The sequence below is a fragment of the Rhamphochromis longiceps genome, linkage group LG4 (genome assembly GCF_057381845.1).
Source record: "Rhamphochromis longiceps isolate RC_006_pf linkage group LG4, R_longiceps_female_GT1.1, whole genome shotgun sequence".
Lineage (NCBI taxonomy): Eukaryota > Metazoa > Chordata > Actinopteri > Cichliformes > Cichlidae > Rhamphochromis > Rhamphochromis longiceps.
In genome coordinates this window covers 15,145,490-15,161,758 of record NC_140560.1, presented here as the reverse complement: position 1 = coordinate 15,161,758, position 16,269 = coordinate 15,145,490, and the positions used below count along the sequence as shown (strand labels likewise).

General features: G+C 40.4%; 1 protein-coding gene across 4 annotated transcripts in view; it reads left to right on the top strand.

The window, feature by feature from the left end:
* The window catches only part of clec16a (C-type lectin domain containing 16A), a 60,063-nt gene extending 44,002 nt beyond the window's left edge, over positions 1–16,061 (top strand). For 3 of the 4 annotated variants that reach the window (XM_085403476.1, XM_085403474.1, XM_085403477.1), the window contains 5 exons: positions 3,567–3,718; positions 6,754–6,958; positions 8,535–8,705; positions 11,560–11,697; positions 13,509–16,061. In XM_085403476.1, the coding sequence (XP_085259602.1) occupies positions 3,567–3,718; positions 6,754–6,958; positions 8,535–8,705; positions 11,560–11,697; positions 13,509–14,095 (1,253 nt within the window). In that variant the 3' untranslated portion in view covers positions 14,096–16,061. The remainder of the gene's footprint in view (positions 1–3,566; positions 3,719–6,753; positions 6,959–8,534; positions 8,706–11,559; positions 11,698–13,508) is intronic. The other variant, XM_085403478.1, reaches the window with a different exon arrangement.
* Positions 16,062–16,269: the final 208 nt, after the last annotated feature.

The window sequence follows — 16,269 nt, the reverse complement described above, 5'->3', positions numbered from 1 at the left end:
TGGAAGTTAAACTTCATAGTTACACCTGGTAAAGCAGCAATGCTGATCTTTTTTATTAAAGATGAAAGAATTTAGACAGTTTTTAACTCTCAGTGCAGTGTTCGTTTGACCCGAAGAGGGGGGTTTAGGACCCAGATTACTCCCAGATTTAAGAGCATCTTAGTCCGACAAATACGACAATAACGACGGCCGCTTGCATGTTCTGCAAAAAAAAATGTGCTTTGTCGTGTATCTGACGGACAAACACCAAACCAGTTCCACATCACTGAAGTTGCACCATTTTTACAAACCAATTCTGGTTCATCTGTTTCACTCAACAATCGGCCATGTGCGTATGAAAACAAAGGCACTGCGCATGCGAGTTTTACTTATATTCTATCGCGATATTTCATTTTCCTATCGTTGTCTAACATTATACCGGTATTACCGTGAACAGTATAATATGGCCCAGCCCTACTGGAGAACATGTCATGTAGGTGTTTCGTAACCCTAACCAATGTAGAAAAAAATGAGTAAAACAAATTATTATACGTTTATGTAACTCAGAACTGATGATATATGTTGATATTTATTTGGAAATGTGACCAGCTGTTGCTTGTGGGTAAGACGGCCTGTAACGAAACTGGAGTCACATGTTTTGCATTTTTCTCTTCTCACCTTGGTGAATAGGGGTATTGTTCATGCAGCCTACAGCCAACTGGGAACACTTAAAAGCTGAAGAGAATACTGAAGTTAGGCAGCCATATGCTGTTTGATTTTGTTTAGAGTTTTTTTGGGGGTTTTTTTGGCTGAACATCCAAGTCATATCTTGCTTTTTTGCCCAAGGTGTCTCATTCGAATTACCTCAAAATCTGAATCAGAAAAGTAGAACAAGAACTGCTTTTGTGAAGACCTTTCTTCTTTTGGACTAATAGATCAAAGGTTCAAGTCTTTCATAGAAAAGTCCTTCTCTAACAGTTGTCTGTGTTAATAAAAGTAATTTTAGTCTTATTAAGTTCAGTGATAAATGAATGGAGTTGACTTGTTTTCTTTTAAATGTCCTGCGTGTTTTAAGCCCTTTTGACCAGGCAGGCTTTCCACTATAAATTAGGTAGGCATGGGGGGTGGCACGGTTTTTTCCCCCGTTTATTCTGGGGATTGAGTGTGCAGAACTTCCCCTGGTTTCTCTGACCATTTGGTTGTCGGCATCCCTTGTGTTACCATCGAAAATTGATGACTGTATCTCCAGCTGTAGGTACTTTCACTGCTCACTGTTTCAGTAGGAACTGTTGAGTTCTTGGTATTCCCCATTGATCTTTAAATAGGCCGCATGTATGAATGAATGTGCAGCAAAAGCTTGCTGGCCCTGTGTAAGAAGCATATTGCTGTTAAATACCTAAATTTAAAGCCACTAGTTTTCTCAGATATGTGAATCTGAGTTGCTTTATGTTCATAGGATTAGTCATGTTGCACTGTAAAAGTAGATTAGTCAGAATACTTGAGAATTCAAATTAAGGAATAAAAATGAAACATAAATATCATCAAGTGGAAGGGATGTGTGAGAGACTGCAAGAGAAATTCCTCATGGGGGTTGTACGTCAGTCTAATGTTACTGGTTTACATTTAGAGTCAGTCGAGGTGGGTGATAATTAGATCAAAACCAGTGGTGTCACATCAGATCATCAGTTCGGTATTTCGTGTTTACTTTACAGTAGGTTTTGTGGTAAATTGAAATGAAGAACTGGACATGTGGGCTTATTTTGTCTTGATGTATTTTCCAGGCGTGGGAGCAGAGCTTCTTCACTGTCCTTTAAAGCACTCTGTGTGTTTTGACTGTGTGTGTTTGTGTGCGTCAACTCACTGCCACTGTCTGCCCATCAAATCCGAGGTCATTTATAAGCTTTATATATAATGGAATAACACGGTAACAGCTCTCTTCTGGCCATGAAACTGCTTGTCAGTCAGATGTCTGATTTACTTTTGCAAATGGGGTACTGAGTGCAGTGCTAGTTCTAGTTTTAAAGTGCTTTTAATAAAGGGCAGAGGTGCTCCGAAAGTGCTGTACAAGTTACCACAATACAAATGATACTTGTAGGGAAGCCCTCTTCCATACACTGAGTATAAAAAGGGCCATAATTCCTAAACACTTCATGAAATGCTTTTGTTAAACTCCTTAAATTAAAGATGAAAGTCTGGACTTGAATTGCATCTTGATTCATTGATACTTAAGGACCTATACATTATGCAATATGCATTTAATAATACATATAAAATATTATAACTATTGCTATTGCTAAATATTGTACGCTGTCTGACACACTTTCTGGAAACACCTTTTTATTTTTTAAGTGGCCAAACTGTCTTGTTTTAAATGTCCTCCATATTTTAAGACCTTTTCACCCGACAAGCTTTCCAAAAGAAATTAGGTAGGCGTGGGGGGTGGCACAGTTATTTCCCACTACTCTGGGGACTGAACTCTGGTGAATAAACAGTCCCATGCATGTGGTGTGTGGACTACTTGGGGTGTTGACCTCAGTCCCCGAGAGCCTCATTACCTCTTGGAAAAGTTTTCCCATGGTAATCCAACTACTATTGGCTATGACATTACTATGACTGTATTTAAACACTTGGATTACTGACATTAGATCTCACCTGCCTCGATACCTGTCCAACAATTATTGTCATGTGCTTTGCTACTGCGTTGCATTGTGTAATCGTGTCCAGTTGGCATGTCCAGTACTGCAATGTTCTCACTTTTCGTGAGAACATTGAGCGCGTGCTCTACTGAGCATGAAAAAACTTCCTGAACACCTGCGATCAGCTAAAACTTGCTTCATTTTGATCTCAGTCATTTAAATCGAGGGTAGCAAGTTTATTATTTGAAGTGGCTTATCAATAAATCATGTCTGTATCCTCCTCTTAAACTTTTGTTTGATTATATTTCTAGTGGGTAGCTTCCCATGCACATTGCAGAGTAAAGCAGCTGTCCTGGGGCCATAACATACAGGACTGGGTCCTCTCACAGTGTTTGACATTGCATCTACCAAGGTTGTAGTGGAAACAACCTGGACTGGTGGTGACATAGTAAACACATCTATAGTAAACACTAGCGTGGCAGGTGTAAATAACTAGACGTCTTTGAACATGGAAACAAGTCTAGTCGAGGTTGCTTTTTGCTTGTGATTTTTATCAAAGTTTAATTTATATCATAACCTATATATGTTTGTCATTTTTTCCTCTTTCTATCCTGCTGTAAGGCCCTCCAGTGCTACACAAATACATTTGACATGAGTCAGTACATGACAAATGTTTGATCTGTCTCTACAGACATGTCATGACATTGACTGGTGTGTGTGAAACGCCTCAGAGCTAACTTGAAACACTTTGGCAGAAGTAAATAGTCCTTTATTTAATAATATACATATTATTAATATGCTGTTTTGGGCTCGAACTCCAAATGCCATATTAAATATGTTGTAAACAGTTTAAAAAATGGATTACAATTTTTATATATGTTTAAAAAAAAAGATCTAAAAAAACATTTAAAAAAAACCCATTGATGTTTATGTTTGTGATCCCTTTTTCAGATAACAGTGACCTGATAGCCTGTATGGTGGTCAGTAAAGATGGGGGACAGGCCCAGAGATTCCTTGCTGTAGATGTGTACCAGATGAGTCTGGTGGAACCAGAAAGCAAACGCCTTGGATGGGGTGTCGTCAAATTTGCCGGCCTCTTGCAAGTAAGAAAAAAAAAGTGTACACGTTTGTTGTTTTGTTTTTTCAGTTGAAATTAAATGTTGATTGAAAACCATGAATTTTTTTCTGCAATATTGTACTCATTACTTACTCACTCTTGTTCATATTGATTTATCTCTTTTTTGTTCTCCAGTGTAATTCTGCTCTTTTGTTCTCTAGCACAGGATGTTTTGTATTGCTGTCTTGTTGCGTTCTCATTACTCAGGCATTTTCTTTGTATACTCAATTCATTGTGTCCTTTTTACAAGAGACATGTAAAGCTCTTAGTGATGCCTTGAGGGTTTGTGCAGTTGCAGTTCACCTGTTTCAGTGAAAATGCGAATTTTGTTCCGCATACTATTGCCAGCAGGTAACTCTTCAGCAGCCGAAGTGAAAGACTTGTATACGCTTCCTGTCCTCTGAAAATAACCATAATTCCAATTAGAAAGAAACCGTGTCCTAAAGAAAATAGTGGATTTATACTAGTGGCTTTAACTTGTCATGAAATGTTTTGAAGCATTTTAGTAAAATGAGAATGCTAAACTGAATGTACAGTTTGCTTGCAGGCATGAAAGGAACACAGATGACGCAAGCACCAGCATGACTCAGCTTATTCATTACACCTGGAAATTCCCAAGGCTTACGCCCGTATATTATCTGTTGATTGTTTTAGCATGCTGCAGCCTCATGTGCTTTAACAGAAAGCACAGAAAGAGTCAAATACCTGTCTCACCTCTTTTATTTAATTTTTTTCTCCTTTTTAACAGGTAAAAGTTTTACGGTTAATAGTACGCTCTCCATCTTCAAATCCATCAGCACTGGCGTATACCTGAGGGCTGTGTTAGCTCACCTACTATACTTTAGAGATGGCACAATAACACTTTTTAATGTCCGATACTGATTTGGATATCTGCCGATACCGATATGAATCCGATATAGCGCATTTTGTAATCAATAAAACTGTTTTTTATAAATATCTTGCTGCATTTTGTGTAAGTTCATACTCAAGTTTTAAAAAACAAGAGACTTAAGCTATTCTGTTATACCTGTATGCAAAAAAATGCACTCCACCCAAAACATTTTATAGTTCAGCAACATTGATCAATCTAATAAATTTAAACCTACACCATCCTCCCCATTTTGGTATTTTAAAGAGTACTTACAGTGGGGCAAAAAAGTATTTAGTCAGCCACCGATTGTGCAAGTTCCCCCACCTAAAATGATGACAGAGGTCAGTAATTTGCACCAGAGGTACACTTCAACTGTGAGAGACAGAATGTGAAAAAAAAATCCATGAATCCACATGGTAGGATTTGTAAAGAATTTATTCGTAAATCAGGGTGGAAAATAAGTATTTGGTCAATAATAAAAATACAACTCAATACTTTGTAACATAACCTTTGTTGGCAATAACAGAGGTCAAACGTTTACTATAGGTCTTTACCAGGTTTGCACACACAGTAGCTGGTATTTTGGCCCATTCCTCCATGCAGATCTTCTCGAGAGCAGTGATGTTTTGGGGCTGTCGCCGAGCAACACGGACTTTCAACTCCCGCCACAGATTTTCTATGGGGTTGAGGTCTGGAGACTGGCTAGGCCACTCCAGGACTTTCAAATGCTTCTTACGGAGCCACTCCTTTGTTGCCCGGGCGGTGTGTTTTGGATCATTGTCATGTTGGAAGACCCAGCCTCGTTTCATCTTCAAAGTTCTCACTGATGGAAGGAGGTTCTGGCTCAAAATCTCACGATACATGGCCCCATTCATTCTGTCCTTAACACGGATCAGTCGTCCTGTCCCCTTGGCAGAAAAACAGCCCCATAGCATGATGTTTCCACCCCCATGCTTCACAGTAGGTATGGTGTTCTTGGGATGCAACTCAGTATTCTTCTTCCTCCAAACACGACGAGTTGAGTTTATACCAAAAAGTTCTACTTTGGTTTCATCTGACCACATGACATTCTCCCAATCCTCTGCTGTATCATCCATGTGCTCTCTGGCAAACTTCAGACGGGCCTGGACATGCACTGGCTTCAGCAGCGGAACACGTCTGGCACTGCGGGATTTGATTCCCTGCCGTTGTAGTGTGTTACTGATGGTGACCTTTGTTACTTTGGTCCCAGCTCTCTGCAGGTCATTCACCAGGTCCCCCCGTGTGGTTCTGGGATCTTTGCTCACCGTTCTCATGATCATTTTGACCCCACGGGATGAGATCTTGCGTGGAGCCCCAGATCGAGGGAGATTATCAGTGGTCTTGTATGTCTCCCATTTTCTGATGATTGCTCCCACATTTGATTTTTTCACACAAAGCTGCTTGCCTATTGTAGATTCACTCTTCCCAGTCTGGTGCAGGTCTACAATACTTTTCCTGGTGTCCTTCGAAAGCTCTTTGGTCTTGGCCATGGCGGAGTTTGGAGTCTGACTGTTTGAGGCTGTGGACAGGTGTCTTTTATACAGATGATGAGTTCAAACAGGTGCCATTCATACAGGTAACGAGTGGGGGACAGAAAAGCTTCTTACAGAAGACGTTACAGGTCTGTGAGAGCCAGAGATTTTCCTTGTTTGAGGTGACCAAATACTTATTTTCCACCCTAATTTACGAATAAATTCTTTACAAATCCTACCATGTGAATTCATGGATTTTTTTTTCACATTCTGTCTCACACAGTTGAAGTGTACCTCTGGTGCAAATTACTGACCTCTGTCATCATTTTAAGTGGGGGAACTTGCACAATCGGTGGCTGACTAAATACTTTTTTGCCCCACTGTACCTACCTAACTAATAGGGTTGCCAACTCCCAGCAAAAATATTAGGGAACCACCCCCCCAACCCTTAATCGATGTAATGAACTTTAATTTAATGCAAGTGTAAAACAAATGCACAGAAATCAATTATTTTTCTACAATAATTAGTTTCTCTTTCAGTGTTTATTGACTCTTTGTGAAGTCAGCTTTTGTTGTCCCTCTGGGGACACTAAAATGCAGATCTATTTCACACAATTTGATCCATCTTATCTTGCATTTTTTGTCCTCTTTCAACAGGACATGCAGGTGTCCGGCGTTGAGGACGACAGCAGGGCGTTAAACATTGTCATTCATAAACCCAGCTCCAACCCCCACGCCAAGCCCCTGCCCATTCTGCAGGCCAACTTCATCTTTGCAGACCACATTCGCTGCATCATCGCCAAACAGAGGCTAGCCAAAGGCCGTATCCAGGCCCGGCGGATGAAGATGCAAAGGATTGCCGGTTAGAAAACACAGAGAAAAACCACCTTTTAAATCTTTTGTTTTTACCCAAAATGACCCTTTTCTCGTTAAGCTAGTGGCTTGTTTTCGCTGAGACTGAAAGTCTTCTAGAAAGTGCTGTGAAACTGTTCAGTACAGCAGCTTTTACAAGAAAACACACTTTATTTAAAACAGAAAGTCGCTGCTTTCTGGTGAACATGGTAAAACGGCCAACAGAAACTTAAAAAAACAGAAGTAACCTACGGTGAGAATTTAACAGTGAAAAATTAAATCAGTAATCCAGAACTGAAGCAAACATTAGGAAGGCTTCACAGCCTCAACAAAATGCTAAAATTCAATTTAAGCAAAATTTAAATTGAGACATTTATTTAGTTAGTTAGTTAGTTAGTTATTAAAAGACATTTCAATTTACTAAATTTTGTGTTTGGGAAACTTCAGTCCAAGAGAAGTGAAAGTTCATCTCTTTGTTAACTGACGTAGTGTAGGTCATTTCCCTGAATTAGCTTCTGGCTTTCTTCTAAGTTCTAAAAGTGATATATTTCCCCTTTTTTAAAAAGTTGTCAGTCGTATGTCTGTTTTCTTTTTGTGACGCTCTGATGATCTCAGAGTCATTTCTTACATTGCTATAATAAGCCTGCTGTTATGCCAGGATATGTTTGACCATCTTCTGGCTAAAGTGGTGGGTGTTTCCTTTAACACAAAAATTACTAAAAAGTCCTTTGGCAAATAAGGATGGATTTACCCGTCAGTCCCTTGTACTTCCCCCCACTGAAGTCCAGATTCTTTAGAATTACACAAAACTCATAACAATATAAAATCCTGCTAATGCAGCAAAGTTGAGGAGGATGTGATCCTCACCAAAATAGTCAGTGTGGTCACAACAACAGTGTCAGATTGACTCATTGCCGATATAATTGTGCATACAAAAACATTTCTTGCTTAAATAAAATTTACTGTACTGTACAGAAAGCCGTCACTCCTGACTTTGTTTTGCTTCCATGGAGCCAGACTTTCGCTTTTAATTTTACAGACGTCGTGAGCAACAGTTCTCCAGGCTTGCTGAATGTATTTTTTTCTTTTATCCAAACCCTTGGAATACCTGAGTATGGTGTGTAATGTGCCCTTTAAAAAGCCTCATCAGAAATTATGTCAGTGGAAAGATAGTTCCCAAGAAGCCATTCTTAAGGAAGGGAAACTGGGAGAAAAGCCTGAGTTGTGCCTAATTCCACAAGAATTGGACTGAAAGTCAGTGGCAACAGGTCTGATGGAGTGATGAATCCAAATTTGAACAATTGTACCACCATGCAATACCATCTGAAAAGCTTCTGCCTGGCATCAGCTTCATTTTTTCCTTGTATCCTTTATACTGTTTCCATGTATGTTTGCATGTTATGACGTCTTTGCACTGGCTTTGCAAATTATAAAAAGGAGTGGTTCAAGATTCTTGTGCAATACTGTCATTGTATTAAGGACAAGTGAGTATTTTGTGTCCTGGAGTTTGCACTGGATCCTTAACTGTAACATGAACCTGTCCCACAGGTCAGTGCTACACTTTCACTTTTTCTTTCTCTCTTTAGCTTTGCTGGACCTGCCTGTGCAGCCCAGTGCAACAGAGGTGTTGGGTTTCGCTCAGACTGCAAACACTTCAGCCAGTGGCCTGCCTTTCCGGTTCTACGAGCAGTCTAGGCGGGCACCAAATGATCCCACGGCAAATAGATCAGTTTTTGCCTCTGTCGATAAAGTACCAGGTAACACACAGATGCACGTACCGTCTCAGCTTTTATCTCAGACCAGCTGTTTATAGCGTCTGACCCAGTGGTACTATGGTTTTGTTATTGCTTTTATTTCTTTAGTGTTGGGGTGAACATTAGATAAGTGCTTCACTAAAAACATAGATTAGATGCTTTAAATAGAAAAGGGATTCTTCAGAACTGAGCTGAAAAGTCCCTTCATATTACTTGCATTTTAAAAATTCTTGCATTTGTTCATCCTTTACAGGGCGCTCATCGAAATACTTTGACATTTTTATGTTACAATGAAGGTCAATTAAGTTAATATACACTGTTTACATGTTAAATGTACAAGAAAACACATAGAAATGTTTATTTTAACTTCCTTAACTGACATGTCTGCTTGTCACAAATATATCACCCACATCAAAGTACAGTCCTGCCCAGTGACTTAACTTCTTCATGGTTCTTAGTGAGGCTGTAATGTGACACAACTGAAGGTTCAAGAGAAATCAAACCCAGCTGAGATATTTATACTCGTATTCAGAGCGTTAAGATCGCTTCAACTCTAAAATTGAGTATGTGTGTACTCTCAAACACAGGATGTTCTATTCTGTAACACAGAAGTTGTTCCCTTGGGTATTGTTGGGATTTCTGCTATAATAAACCTGAATTGAATTGCAGTTCCCTTATTCCATAAAGAAGCCGAGCAGACGGCTTTAAAGAAAAAGTGTCCATTTTGAAGTCTATACTTAGCCCACTTTGAACAAAACATTAACAGTGAAGTGTAGATCTACTGAAAAATACTGAGATCTAAATTGTAAATATAGAACACAAAGTCAATCTTAACTAAATAAATCATACATATTGAATTACTAAATCAACTTTAGCAGACAAGATACCAGTGTAGGCAATGTAAGTGCAATAAAAGGTGTTATAAGCTCATAAAACTAAACATAATGACACTGTTCACTATTCGTGGCTCGGAAATGTCTAAATGTGTTGAATTTCTCATTGTATTATAGTACACAATCCTGTGGCAACATCCAGTTTACTGGGATTTACTTATTGAGCGCTACATTATGATGTGCGATACCTTTTTTTTTTAATACCCAAAGTATGGCTTAGTACATGCATCTGGTGTACATCTAAAAATAGACTTTCCAGTTTTAGTTGAACGTGTCAAACGATCAAATGTGGCGCCACCTTTTTCATTCCAAAATTTCACTCATTTCAAGAAATCCTACACAAACAACACATATCTGAACATTTAGGGCAACTATTCAACCACATAATGTGTGAGTTTCATCAACCCACCACTGTTAGTTTCAGTATTATGACCACAGATGAAAGAGTGGGCAGGGGCGAAAAACCAAATTTCCCAAATTCCAAAAGAACTGAAGTCGAAATGCTGTGGGTTACTGCTGATTGGTTAGAAACAATGATGTCACTATCTGTTACATAGCCTGATCTATGCTGATTGGCTTAGAGAAATCCATGTGGTTCTAAAACCTAACAGTGATGTGGCAAGGCCTATTTTGAGATCTTGTGAAGTTCCCTGTATATGGTTCCTCACTCGATAAAGTAGTGAATACTGTTCGTACTGTTGTGCTTTACTTCGGTCGCTCTGTCTGTTCCTGTAATATAATCCCTGTGAGTAAGTCCCACTGGGTACACTAATATAATCCCTTTTCAATGGATTTCCGTGAGTTATATCACTGTACTCACTGTATCTTCAGCTCCTGAATACGACTCTTTTGTCCTCCTTAGCAGGAGAATCTCCTCTGGAGTTACAAGGCACCCAATTAGTAGTTTTATTTTTCCAGAGGGCAACAAGTGGGGTAGATTACGAAGCCTGTTCTTAAATCTTGACACGGTATCATTACCTCAGCTGAAACAGTTTGGAGCTTCAATTAATACGACTGTATGCCCTTACCATGTCAGTCCAGTGTGTGTAGTGTGTAAGCAGGTATAAAGGGCTTGTTTACCAAATCTGTATCTGCCAAATATTAAATATGCTCACAACTGCTGCTTCTGTTGCTGTGTTGTGGTGGTGAATAATGTCCTGAAAGTGTCGCAGTGAAATCATAGTTTCATCGTTTTTTGCAGTGAAATAGTGTAACGAATAGCACTGAACATCCTGAGGTACGACCGCAGGGTTTTTATTCAGGTGCAGGTCTGACTGACCATCAGATTTCACTCAGTTCACCCTCTTATCCAAATGGAGTCTCGTGCAAGATAATGAAGCTTCCCTCCACAGTAACTTCGAGGTCACTGTGACCTTGACTTTATTATTTATTTGTTCACTAAATTCTAATTAGTTCATCCTTGCAAGTAAAAGTTGGTGTCACACTTGAAGAAATTCTCTTCAGATGTTCAAGAGATTCCACATTTAAAAGGAGACAGACAGACATCCAAAAACATATCGGCTTTGGCCACAGGTGTCCCAGTGGGTACGTAAAAGTTATCATGACATCAGTAAATGCTTGTGATACGCTGACCCTTATGCTAATATTTAACAGCCATGGGCTTCTAAGAAACTGAGCGAGGAATATACAGGTTAAGCAAAATAACATCTGGATGAGCTGGATTCATTGTGGAAATATGTAGCATGCAGATGAAGTTAAAATCAAGCCTTTTCTAAATCAAGAACAGACACTGTTTCTTGGGAAATGTTTGCAAGCTGTGGGATCTGCCCAAGCGTAGAGGTTTCTAAATTTTACCCAAGCTTTTTTACGAGCCACATTAATTAGTTTATTTTGTAGAATATTGGAATAAAAACGCCTCTTTTTATGTGTGTTTGTAGCAGAGAACACTTAAGAGACAGTTTGAGTTGCTAATGGCAAGGGTCTGTCTGTTGCACTCATTCCAGGGTTTGCAGTGGCTCATTGCGTGCCCCAGCACACTCCCTCACCCCTCTCCTCACCCTCACCTCCCTCCAGTGGAAGCGGGAGCACGGGGCGATGCGACTCTGTTACTGCAAGCACGACATCAGCTCAGAGTCCTGCAGGTAACGCTCACACGGACGCACACAAACCACCACAGCTCCTGCAGGCGTAAGCATGAAGACAAACTTATATTACACATGCTCTGAATTTAAATAAAACGTTTAAGTGACAAAGGAACTCAGTCCTTTGCAAATTATTGTAGCACGCCAGTGTGCCGAGCAACTATATTTGTGTTACAATGCATGCGCACACACCTCCTTGACATATGGAGAGTTTTGTAACTATAATACAACTACATACACAAACCTCCAAAACCACAGTAGCTGGCAGTGGTGTTTCACTGTGTCGTATAGATGCCTATGTGTGGTCGACGTGACAATGTAAATGATCATATTGGCTCCCTCCCACATCAGTTAAATAGTTACAACACAGCACTGTTCCCTTGCAGATTCAGTAGATTCCTGCTACATGAAGCAGCTGTTGTTGTGGATTGGTGCCGAATAAATAAAATAAATTAACAGCCATTTTCTTGCTCATGAGTCCACTGTTATGTCTTTCCAAGCAATAGTCAAGCTTGCAAAGCAACGTTGGCATGACAACCTGTGCGTCAGAAAAGAGGTGCTCCAGCATGGCCATTGTCTGAATGTGCAGGGAGACAGTCTTTGAATGGTGAATAAGATAAAAGAGAAAACAGTGAGGCTTATCAGCTGTTTAAGGGACTTTACACAGAAGATTATAAAAAGCTATAATCTGCGTGTCTCTACACAGACATGTCTGATGATATACTGATCATTTTTGGGGTTTAGTAGTTACACAATAACACTGTCATATGTAAGGGCCCATGATTGAACCACCAACCACATGATAAACTGGGAATCATTGAATTGAATACCAAAGCAGGTAAAGGCTGCTCTGATCGGATTCACTGATGGGATTGATAACAGTAGAACAGCGATGCTTGTGATGCAGGAGTTGAATAGATGAAACTGTTTTGTTTTTGTTTTTTTTAAAGACAAATGTGGGTGGAGAAGGAGCAGGCTAGACCAAATGTTTCCAAATCATGCAAACATACTCGTCTAGTTTATTTTATTGCTCTAAAACAGCTTTTCTGTTGTTGTTTACTCTTGTGAAACATACCTCACACTCTTACGATGTAAGTATGCCTACATCGTAGTTTATAGTATACAGTCAGGGCTGGGTTTTTGTTTAAAATCAGATTGTGCAGTGGTTCCATGATGGAGGACATTTAGGCTCTAAGAGGCTTAGAAAATAGTCTTAACCTTGTCAGCGGGGACTGGCAGATTCTTTACAGTGTAAACAGAGCGCTTTGTGTGCCTCAATTTCCAGTTGATGCAAATCCTCAGTGGTCTCAGGTTCCTATTGGCTGGGTATATTTAAAATTTTAAAGGTTTCAGAAACCTTTAGAATTGGAAAATACTGAATTTTGCCAAAATGGAATATGGTACAGTTGTACACATTTAACCAACAAGTGAAAGATCCCTGGTTTGATCCCAGGAGGAAACACAGATTCATTTGGGGTTTTATCAGGAAGGGCACTAGTGTGAAAATCTGCCAACTCTAACGTGCAGAGTTAGCGGTGGTTCTGGCACCCTGTGAATAAGGGAGCACTGAAAGGTTTTTGCCTGTTATGCAAAGACTTCCGATATGAACTTTCTTTAAATTGACCTTGATACACTCACCCAGTGCCTCTGTATTTTTATCTGTTTCCTTTAATTCGAAGCTACTCTTTTTACCCACAGTCCCCTGTGTGGACTGTGCTACAAGCTACATCATTTCCCACCCCAGTGCTAATCCGTAGAAATATCTGCCTCTGAGTTTAGCTCCCTCACTGTCTTCTCTATCACTCTCCTAGATGACGGTATACTTTTGGAGCACACTCCGCCCTCGTCCTCAGGCGGAGAAAGTGAAGGAGGAGGTGGAGAAGTAACATTAGTCTCCTCTGCTCCCTCAACCCCAGCTCCAGCTCCAGCTCTGGCCCCGAGCCTCACCCCAGCCTCCCAGCCCACTATCTCACTCCTTACCGACAACAGCGCAGACACCCTGAGCGTCGAGTCGCTCACCCTGCTGCCGCCTGCCGACCCACCTCGCCTGCACCTGTGCACCGGCCACGTCACAGCGGCTCAGTCCCTACAGAGACCAGATGCCTCTATCGCAGAGGAGGAGGAGGGGGACGACGAGTTGGTTAGGAAAGACGAGGAGGACGGCTCGCCGATAGATGAGACTGAAACAGATGCAACGGTAAAAGAGGAAACCACTGAGACGACCGAGACTGTCACACCCACAGATGAGGTTCCAGAGAGAACAGATGAAATACAAGGTGAAGGCACACCTAAAGAGCTCAATGGGGACCTCGAGCAAGAAAGAGAAGGCGTGACAGCTGCAGAGTCTGATAATGCAGAGTTAGACACTGAAACACCAGACTCACCTGAGCTGGATTAAGGAACATGCAGTACTCGTGCAGTCACCAGTGTGATAGATAATATACCAAGCTCATGATGGAAACTGTAGGTTAGAAAGTGATGTGAATAGTCCAAGAGGCTTTCGGAAGCATCTCAACATTTTGTATTTGCACATGAAGAAAGACTCAAAACAGACACTGGTCAACGAGGGCTCAAAGCACATTTGGCTTTCCGTGCTTTCTAAGCTCGTGTTTTCTCTTCTTTTTCTTCTTTTTTTGGCACATGTGTGTCGAGGCGCGCAACCAGCAACGTTTTTTACTCATTCTGATTGTGTATGAGCTCAAAACACATACCACACGCTACTGCTGCGAGCTGCACTTTTCGAAGACCTATTTTTGTGTCATATTTTCACATACCGGGTCACCACATGCATTTCGGTGGTGTTCACGACTATGCTAAACACAGAACACCACTGCAAGTCAGATGGGTTAGCAGTTTCTGTCACCCTGCAACTGCTGCTGGGTTGGGTGGGGTGTGTTTGTAGGTTTTACATATTTTTCCATTTAGTGAGCAGCGCATTTAAAAATTTATCAAGTCATCTCTAGCATAAGCTAGGCGGGAGCAGGTCTCAAATTGTAAATGTTCACCATCTCATCTAATTCATAAAGCTGAATAACCAATCGGTGCCATGACTAACCAAAAGAATTAATGGGAAATCTGATCGGGATCACTCAAGGGCTGTAAAATAACTGGAATAGTACTGCTCAAGTCTGTTCATTCAGTTATTCATTCACTCTGAGAGTCTGTAGGGACACAGGTTGCTAACTGAGAAGCTATTTATTGTTTATTTTAGAAAAGTAAAAGTTGGTTTGTTGAATTAAACTCACAGGTTAATGTTAGTGATGTTGGATGTTCAAGTCTGCACAAAACAACACTTGGGTTGAATGTATCTGCTGGTTTCCTCCTGACACGCTAACGTGAGCTCATTCTCCATGGATCTGGCTTTGACTAGATGAATGCTTTCACACCTTAATTTGAAAAAGAGGGTTATTTTTAAAAAGAGCTTACTGCCTCCAAAAATTTCTAAAACACAATGTTTGGATTTTTTCGTTATTCTTGTGGCATTACAGATAAATTTTTTCAGGAACAAGTCACAGCTCTCACATGAGTGTCACGGGGGGAAACCCTCACATGCTCCTCTTCTTTTTCCTTTTTCTTTTAATCAGATGAATGAAGCTTTACTACTGCAATAATCTTAAGAGCTAACCAACGAGGGGAGAAATGAATGTAATGGGTAACCTGTCTCTCCAAACAGCAGTGTTTGATCAATTTGAATGAAACTGGTGTGTTTTAACTTGAATTTGTGACTTGATTTGTAAATTATAGGATTAAAGCACACTCTTCAGTCCATCTATTCCCATAATTTCCTGCCATTCTCCTCCTCGCTCACACACCATCTTTTTCTGTGCCATCCTCACGCAGCTGAAGTCTTAATGCTCGGAACATTCTTATTTTTTTAACTGTACAGTCCTCAACAAGTTTCTAAAATGAGAACTTCGGAGCAATACGGTCTCTTGTTATTTCCATCTTGCTACTGTAAATAGCAGCCGAATGATAGTGAAGTTCACGGACATGCTGAAGAGGCTTGGCACAGTTTGGAGAGTTGATAAGAGGCTTTGTAGAGAGCATATTTTCATGTTCCCTGCAGCCACTACCAATCTCTACCAGAACATGCAGTCACAAGCTTCCATAAGTCTCTGATTGTAGTGTGTGTGTGTGTGTGTGTGTGTGTGTGTGTGTGTGTGTGTGTGTGTGTGTGTGTGTGTGTGTGTGTGTGTGTGTGTGTGTGTGTGTGTGTGTGTGTGTGTGAGAGAGAGAGAGAGAGAGAGACAAGTTTGTTTGCTCTGTAAATGCTATGAGCTTTTAAACCTGTAATTATTGTTAATGAACTGAAACAGATGACTAAATAAAGAAATGCAATAAATTATTCTACTTAACTACAGTGACACTGCAGTGTGAGCCTTATTATCTCTGCCAAGGGGATTATGTAGCTGACTGACTCACGAGTCAGGGAAAAGGTGGCGGGATGGGCAAGCCACAGGCTGTATATAAAAGATGTGCATTATCCAATGGTTTGTAAAGCCAGAGGTTATGAGAAGCTGGATTTATACTTATCACCTAAAGCTAGCTAGCTTTTTAGGTCAACAGATACTG